At 41.9% G+C, this 7,527-nt stretch overlaps 2 protein-coding genes across 2 annotated transcripts; both read left to right on the top strand.

Annotated features, from left to right (window-relative positions):
* Positions 1 to 218: 218 nt before the first annotated feature.
* On the top strand, positions 219 to 1,315 carry LOC134210032 (uncharacterized). The gene is made up of 2 exons (XM_062686055.1): positions 219 to 486; positions 555 to 1,315. The coding sequence occupies exons 1-2, from the start codon at positions 219 to 221 to the stop codon at positions 1,313 to 1,315; spliced, it is 1,029 nt and encodes a 342-aa protein (XP_062542039.1).
* A 13-nt stretch (positions 1,316 to 1,328) lies between these two features.
* LOC134210031 (uncharacterized protein K02A2.6-like) lies at positions 1,329 to 4,042 on the top strand. The gene has a single exon (XM_062686054.1). The coding sequence runs from the start codon at positions 1,361 to 1,363 to the stop codon at positions 4,040 to 4,042; it is 2,682 nt and encodes an 893-aa protein (XP_062542038.1). The 5' UTR covers positions 1,329 to 1,360.
* The last annotated feature ends 3,485 nt before the right edge of the window (positions 4,043 to 7,527 follow it).

The raw sequence follows: 7,527 nt of genomic DNA, 5'->3' as shown, positions 1-7,527 counted from the left end.
TAGCTTCACCATTGTTGGATCGTAGTAATCAATGGATTATAATTTTTTATCTAAGTTACCTTTGCTCTACTATAAAAAGAAAACCAATATGTCATTCTTATGCAGTATTGATTTGACTTCCAATAAAGATAGTTCTTTTTAAGAAAAGTCAAGTCCATTTTATTCTGGAAGTAATCCGGACATAACAATTGGCGACGAGGACTTAAGAACCGGAGGCAATGGCAGATCTTCAGCAAGCAATCCTTCAAATGGCGGAGCTCCTGCAGAAGCTAGCGCAGCCGACACCAGCACCTAGCAACCCGGAGCAAACAATCGAAGCCTTAGCAACGAACATTAGTGAATTTTCATTCGACCCGGAAAACGGAATAACCTTCGAGAAGTGGTACAGCCGTTACGAGGACCTTTTCGATTCCGACGCCAGGAACTTGGACGATGCCGCCAAGGTCCGACTGCTGCTGCGAAAGTTGGATACACCGCACATACCCGGTATGTAAACTTTATCCTGCCAAAGCTGTCAAGACTTGAATTTTGCCGACACTATCAAAACCCTCAAGAAAAATTTCGGAGCGCAAATGTCCATATTCAGCAAACGGTACCAGTGTTTGCAGCTAGTAAAACGGAAGCAGAGGACATAATCAATTACGCTGGCAAAGTCAACCGTGCTTGTGAGGATTTTGACTTCAAAAACATGAAAATTGATCAATTCAAATGCCTGATGTTTGTCTGTGGTCTCAAAGGTCATGGCTACGCGGACATTAGAGCAAGACTACTCTCCAGAATCGAAAACGAAGTAGCAGGGACACCCGTCACTCTTCAAACCCTGATCGACGACTATCAACGGCTCGTCAATCTTCAAGCGGACACTTCCATGATCGAGCGTCCATCATTCTCGAAATCAACGGTGCACGCACTTCAAGAAAAGAATGACAGAGGAATCCATCGTCAGAAACAGCCATCGAAGCCGGAAAGTAAAACTCCCCGCACCCCTTGTTGGCAATGTGGACAAATGCACTATGTTCGGGATTGTTCATTCGCAAATCACATGTGCAAAGAATGCAAACGGGTTGGCCACAAAGAGGGTTATTGCAGCTGCTTTTCCAAGCAAAAATCAGTGAAACCGGAAGAGGAGAAAAAGTCATCATTCAAATCCAGCAAATCCACCAGAAAAGCAAAATCCCGAGGCGTATATGTTGTGAACCACATCGCTCAACATTCAAACAAGCGAAAGTACGTGCCCACATTCATTAATGGCGTAGCAACCAAGCTACAATTGGATACAGCAAGCGACATCACGGTGATCCAGAAACAAATGTGAAACTACTTGGGAAGACCTGCAATCAAGAAACCAACTATTCAAGCCATGAACGCATCAGGCAAGCCGCTCAAGCTCATGGGCGAATTCCAGTGCGAAATATGCATCAACGACAGAAGCACCCAAGGACGCTGTTTTGTAACATCTACTGCCAACCTCAACCTCATGGGCATCGACTGGATAGAATTGTTCGGACTATGGTCAATTCCCATCGACTCGGTCTGCAATCAAATCAAGATGAAGTCGCTCGATCAGCAAGTTCGTGAGTTCCGAGCAAAGCACTCAGAAGTATTCAGTAAATCTCTAGGACATTGTAAGAAGTTGAAGGTAAAACTCTATCTGAAATCAAATTCCAAACCAGTATTCTGTCCAAAACGACCGGTTCCATTCAACACTGTACCATTGGTTGATGCCGAACTCACACGGCTACAATCATTGGGCATCATTCAGCCGGTCGATTTCTCTGAATGGGCTGCTCCTATCGTGGCGGTACGCAAACCAAACGGCCGAGTCCGCATCTGTGCGGACTACTCGACTGGACTCAATGAAGCGCTGGAAGCCAATCATTATCCGCTTCCAACTCCGGAGGAAATTTTCGCTCAACTCAACGGCAGCACCATCTTCAGTATCGTCGACCTTTCAGACGCTTACCTGCAACTCGAGGTAGATGATGATTCCAAGAAGTTACTCACGATTAACACCCATCGTGGCTTGTTCCAGTTCAATCGCCTAGCACCAGGGGTAAAATCAGCGCCAGGAGCTTTCCAACGTCTGGTAGATGCAATGATTGCCAACATACCAGGAGTCCGTTCATTTATCGACGATGTTATCGTATTCTCAAAGGACATGGAGTCACATTTGGCATCACTCAACCAACTGTTCCAGCGGTTAAAGAAGTATGGGTTCCATGTCAAAGCTGAGAAATGTAGTTTTTTTCAATCACAACTCGGCTACTTGGGACACATCGTGGACAAGCAAGGCATCCATCCTGATCCCGAAAAGGTAAAAACAATCGCTACAATTCCACCACCAACCAACATCTCCGAGCTCCGGTCGTACCTGGGTGCAGTCAACTTTTATGGAAGATTCGTGCGCAACTTACAAGCATTGCGCCATCCGATGGACCAGCTCTTGAAGAAAGAAACAAAATGGCGGTGGACCCCAGAATGCCAGAGGGCTTTTGACCAGTTCAAGACAATTCTCCAATCAAATTTACTTCTGACGCATTACGATCCCAAACTACCGATTATTGTGGCAGCAGACGCATCCAGCAGTGGAATTGGTGCAGTCATATTCCACCAATTCCCCGATGGTGCCATGAAGGCCATACAGCACGCATCCAGAACACTTGCTCCAGCAGAATGCAACTATGGACAACCTGAAAAAGAAGCACTTGCGTTAGTTTATGCAGTAACCAAGTTCCATAAATATTTGCTCGGACGTCATTTCACGCTGCTGACTGACCACAAACCGCTACTGTCCATATTCGGTTCCAAAAAGGGCATTCCGTTGCATACAGCAAACAGATTACAACGTTGGGCCCTTACAATGATGAACTACGACTTCGAGATTAAACACGTATCCACGAACGACTTTGGTTGTGCAGATGTGCTATCCCGGCTGATCGATAAAACCATCCAACCAGAAGAAGAATATGTCATCGCAGCGCTCACCCTCGAGGAAGATTTGTCAAGCATTCTTTCCGATGCAACGGAAAACGTTCCCGTCTCATTTGCAGCATTGAAGGAAGCAACATCAACAAATGCCACGCTTCAAACTGTTATCAAGTACATTCGTGACGGATGGCCCGACTGCTCCAAGAATCTCCCCACTGCTGTTCAACCATATTACAACAGACGAGAATCACTCAGCATAATCGACGGTTGTGTAATGTTTGGCGATAGGGTCATTGTTCCTGAGATATTCCGACGAAGAATCCTGCGACAGTTCCACCGAGGTCATTCCGGAATGGTACGTATGAAAGCAATATCGAGGAGCTTCGTATACTGGCCCGGTATTGACAACGACATCGAGGACTACGTGAAACACTGCACACCATGCTCAAAAACAGCCAAAACTCCTACTAAAACAACATTAGAATCGTGGCCGATTCCTGCCAAACCCTGGTCAAGGATTCATATCGATTACGCAGGACCTGTAGATGGCGTATATTTTCTAATAATAGTCGATCCATACTCTAAGTGGCCTGAAGTACACTCAACGAGATCAACGACAACCAAAACCACCATCAAAATACTTAACCAAACCTTTGCAACATTCGGCATTCCGGAGCTAATCGTGTCCGACAATGGCACTCAATTTTCGAGCCATGAATTTCAAGCATTCTGTACAAATCAAGGCATTCGTCATATCCGCATCGCACCATACCACCCACAATCAAACGGGTTAGCCGAAAGATTCGTGGATACCCTGAAGAGAAGTCTTCGCAAAATTCGGTCAGGAGGAGAAGCATTGGAAGAAGCACTCAGCACCTTTTTGCACGTATACCGTTCGACTCCATCCAGCGACTTGAATGGCAAAACTCCCGCTGAACTGATGTTTGGAAGACCGCTTCGTACCGTATTGTCATTGCTCAAACCTACCGAACGTAACACAGGCTCCATATCAAGAGACAGGAAGAAGCAGAACAATATATTCAACAAAAGCACGGCGCAGTCCAAAGCGGTTTCCATCAAGGAGATACTGTCTACGTCAAGATTCATCGTTTGAACTCCTGGCAGTGGCAACCTGCAACCGTGATAGAGAAGATCGGCACTGTCAACTATAACGTGTTCCTGGAAAATCAACATCGTCTGATTCGTTCACATGTCAACCAAATGAAGGCTCGTGTTTCAGAAGAATCCCTGCAATTTCAACAAAATCCACTATCAATTTTCTATGACAATTTCGGGCTATCAATTCCAGAAGAAATTGAACCACATCAGCTTGAAGAGCAACCTCAGCTTGAAGAGCAACCTCAGCTTGAAGAACACCACCAGATTGGAGAACCACCAGAACCATCAGAAGATATTCCTGACGACTCCTATCTAACAGATGACTTGTCAGATAATGGAGATGAAACCGTTGAAGAAACCCAGAATGAATTAGCAGAAGCAGTACATCCTGTGACACCAATCATAGAAAGAGGACGACGAGTGATTCAACTACCAGCCCGGTTCAAGCCCTATTGGATGATGAAGCCGTAAGGGGGGAAATGTTGGATCGTAGTAATCAATGGATTATAATTTTTTATCTAAGTTACCTTTGCTCTACTATAAAAAGAAAACCAATATGTCATTCTTATGCAGTATTGATTTGACTTCCAATAAAGATAGTTCTTTTTAAGAAAAGTCAAGTCCATTTTATTCTGGAAGTAATCCGGACATAACAACCATCATAACCATCTCTTCGGCGGTCATTCTCGTATACCTAGAAAGCGTATCGTCAACCATAGCCACCGAATAAGTTACTAAAAGGTAAATTAATATTTTCTTACTAGGACCACCCAACCGAAAACTCTCCCTTCCAATCAACACCCTGGTACCCGGGAGAAAAGAGGTCTTGTTTGCCCAACCCGGTAGCTGCCGTTGACTGTAGACCAGCAGCTTGGGGCTTAGGCACGTCCCCTTCTAGGACATAGCAGAACTCCCGGGGTCAAATATAGTTTCAAAAGTCAGCAAATTCATTACTATATCATTAGATATTGCATTGGATGTTAGCTCGTCAATCTAAAATACAGAATAATTAAAAGAAAATCTTATATGAACCATTTTACCGTGATAGTGGAAAAACAAAAATAATCATGAACGGAAAGTTGACAAATCGTTAAACAAACATTTAATTCAAGCCTACTAAGGATGGTGCAATAAAAATGTACACAGCATCTGTCATAGTTGAATCACCCCTTACTAGGTTTATGGCTAGCGTAAAAAGCTGGATACATTTTGGCTGAAATCCCCATACAAACTTCAAATCAAATGCGCCAGCTTATGCAACAAGCGATTGAGCTGAAATTTTCAGAGATTGATTTTCTCACCCAAAGACACAATCCTGGGAGGTGCCCCGTGGAATTAGACAACTTTTTGTTTCCTGGGCCAGTCTAATATGCAATTCCAGTATAATGCTGCAAAAAAAATGTACACAGCATCTGTCATAGTTGAATCACCCCTTACTAGGTTTATGGCTAGCGTAAAAAGCTGGATACATTTTGGCTGAAATCCCCATACAAACTTCAAATCAAATGCGCCAGCTTATGCAACAAGCGATTGAGCTGAAATTTTCAGAGACTGATTTTCTCACCCAAAGACACAATCCTGGGAGGTGCCCCGTGGAATTAGACAACTTTTTGTTTCCTGGGCCAGTCTAATATGCAATTCCAGTATAATGCTACAATAGTGCTTACTTTAATGATTATTGGTTACCTGGGTACTGTAGTTGTAATTCTAGAAGGAATGGAATTGTAAAATTATCGAAAATGAACTGAAATGTATTGAATTGAATACTTGGTCGACAATTTCTAAGATCTTATAACAACACTACCGAGCTATCGACAGTACAAAATATCGGCCGATCTTAGCCGATATTGGACAAGAAAAAATGCATTGTTTGTGTTCATCTAGTGGATGGGTAAAGTTTGTCAGCCGATTTTAGTGATAAAAATTCTGCTATTTGTATAAAATATTTTTTTATTGTAATACGTTATTTAAAAAAATATTTCTTAAAACGGATTTCTTCCAACCAGAGATTCCATTTTTTTTACAACCATTAATTCATTTAAAGAGAAAAAACCTAATAAAATAGATGTAAATATATTCTTTTCCGGCTGGATTATCTTCAAATAACATATGGTATGAGTCGAAATGCCAGCTTGGGGCAAACCGCCATGCCTTACCTTACCCTACCCAGTTACCAACCCCGTAGTACTTATGAGGCCGTTGCCGAGTCTGATAGCATGCAGGATAAATATTTCAACAAGAAACATGAGTATCTTTAGTGTCCAATATACGAAGTATACCGTAACAATTCCAATGGTAGCATTCTCGCGTTGAGAAAATGATTTCGTGGGTGTTTTAGAAAATCAAATTAACAATCACGATTGATTATTTATTTATGTAATTTCTAAACTGTCAAAGCCAACATCTGGAGAGTACTTAACTTAATATTCCTATCATATCCGTATTATCCCTTTCCAATAAGGTAGTTGGAAGTTACTCACAGTTGCTTCGACTTGCTCGACAAAAACCAGTCAGTTCAAGCTATTATTTTTTATTAACGATAATACAAAAACTTCTTGATAATACTTACTTTGTTTATTTATTTCTAATTTGTAAAGACATTTATTTTATATTTGAGCATGAGCATGATGACCGTGCATTTCGTAATTGCTACTCCGTGATTGACCAGAACAATCGCAATATCACAGGGAACCAATGGATGAAAGCATGGGATTTGCTGTTCATCCTCAATGTACACAATACGAGAGCTCTTTAATTGTATATTTATATAAAAACTTTTTGTTTTTCCGAGTTATTAAAGCTTTTTATGACTTCAAACAAGATAGTAGACAGAAGTAGAGCACAGATAAAATCGAATCATAATATATCAGCGGTTATGATGAGCTTGTTTTAAAGCTCTATTGTTTGAAAATTATTTTTGTTTAGTTATGACCACACTTACCTACATACTCAATTATGTGTCCTGTTCACCCGAGTGATGCAAAAGGCTGACTTGTAAGATCTCCATCTCAGGAGATATCCAGTTATCACCTTAATCTATTGCCAAGTCCAATTTTGGTCAACTTCTTTCATTTATTTATTTATTTCTGAACCTTGATGCGATGTTCAGTTCGATGTTCGTTTATAAACTTCGTTTCCACCACTACGTAAAATGTAGCCGACCCAGTTCCAATTTCGTTCCCGAATTTCAGTTGCTATAATAGGCCTCTGGTGACAACGACGATGGAACTCGGAGTTTGAGATCCTGCTGTGAGACCATCAGGCACGCATTATGTACAGCAAGCATCTGTTGATGAACAACCTGCATCCGTTGAATGTTCTTCACTGATACACATCATGTTTCATTAGTGGATTTTGGTGCATTCACTTATTAGCCTGTTTCCCCAGATATTTCTTAACTCGCAAAGACAGCTCTTGCCTTTTTGATCCATGCGCCAATGTCGTTCTTGGTACCGCCATTTGGTTACCAAAATATTGGAA

This window comes from Armigeres subalbatus, chromosome 2, assembly GCF_024139115.2.
Source record: "Armigeres subalbatus isolate Guangzhou_Male chromosome 2, GZ_Asu_2, whole genome shotgun sequence".
Taxonomy (NCBI): Eukaryota; Metazoa; Arthropoda; class Insecta; order Diptera; family Culicidae; genus Armigeres; species Armigeres subalbatus.
Note: the sequence above shows the minus strand (reverse complement) of the source record. Positions and strands in the feature narration are given on the sequence as shown.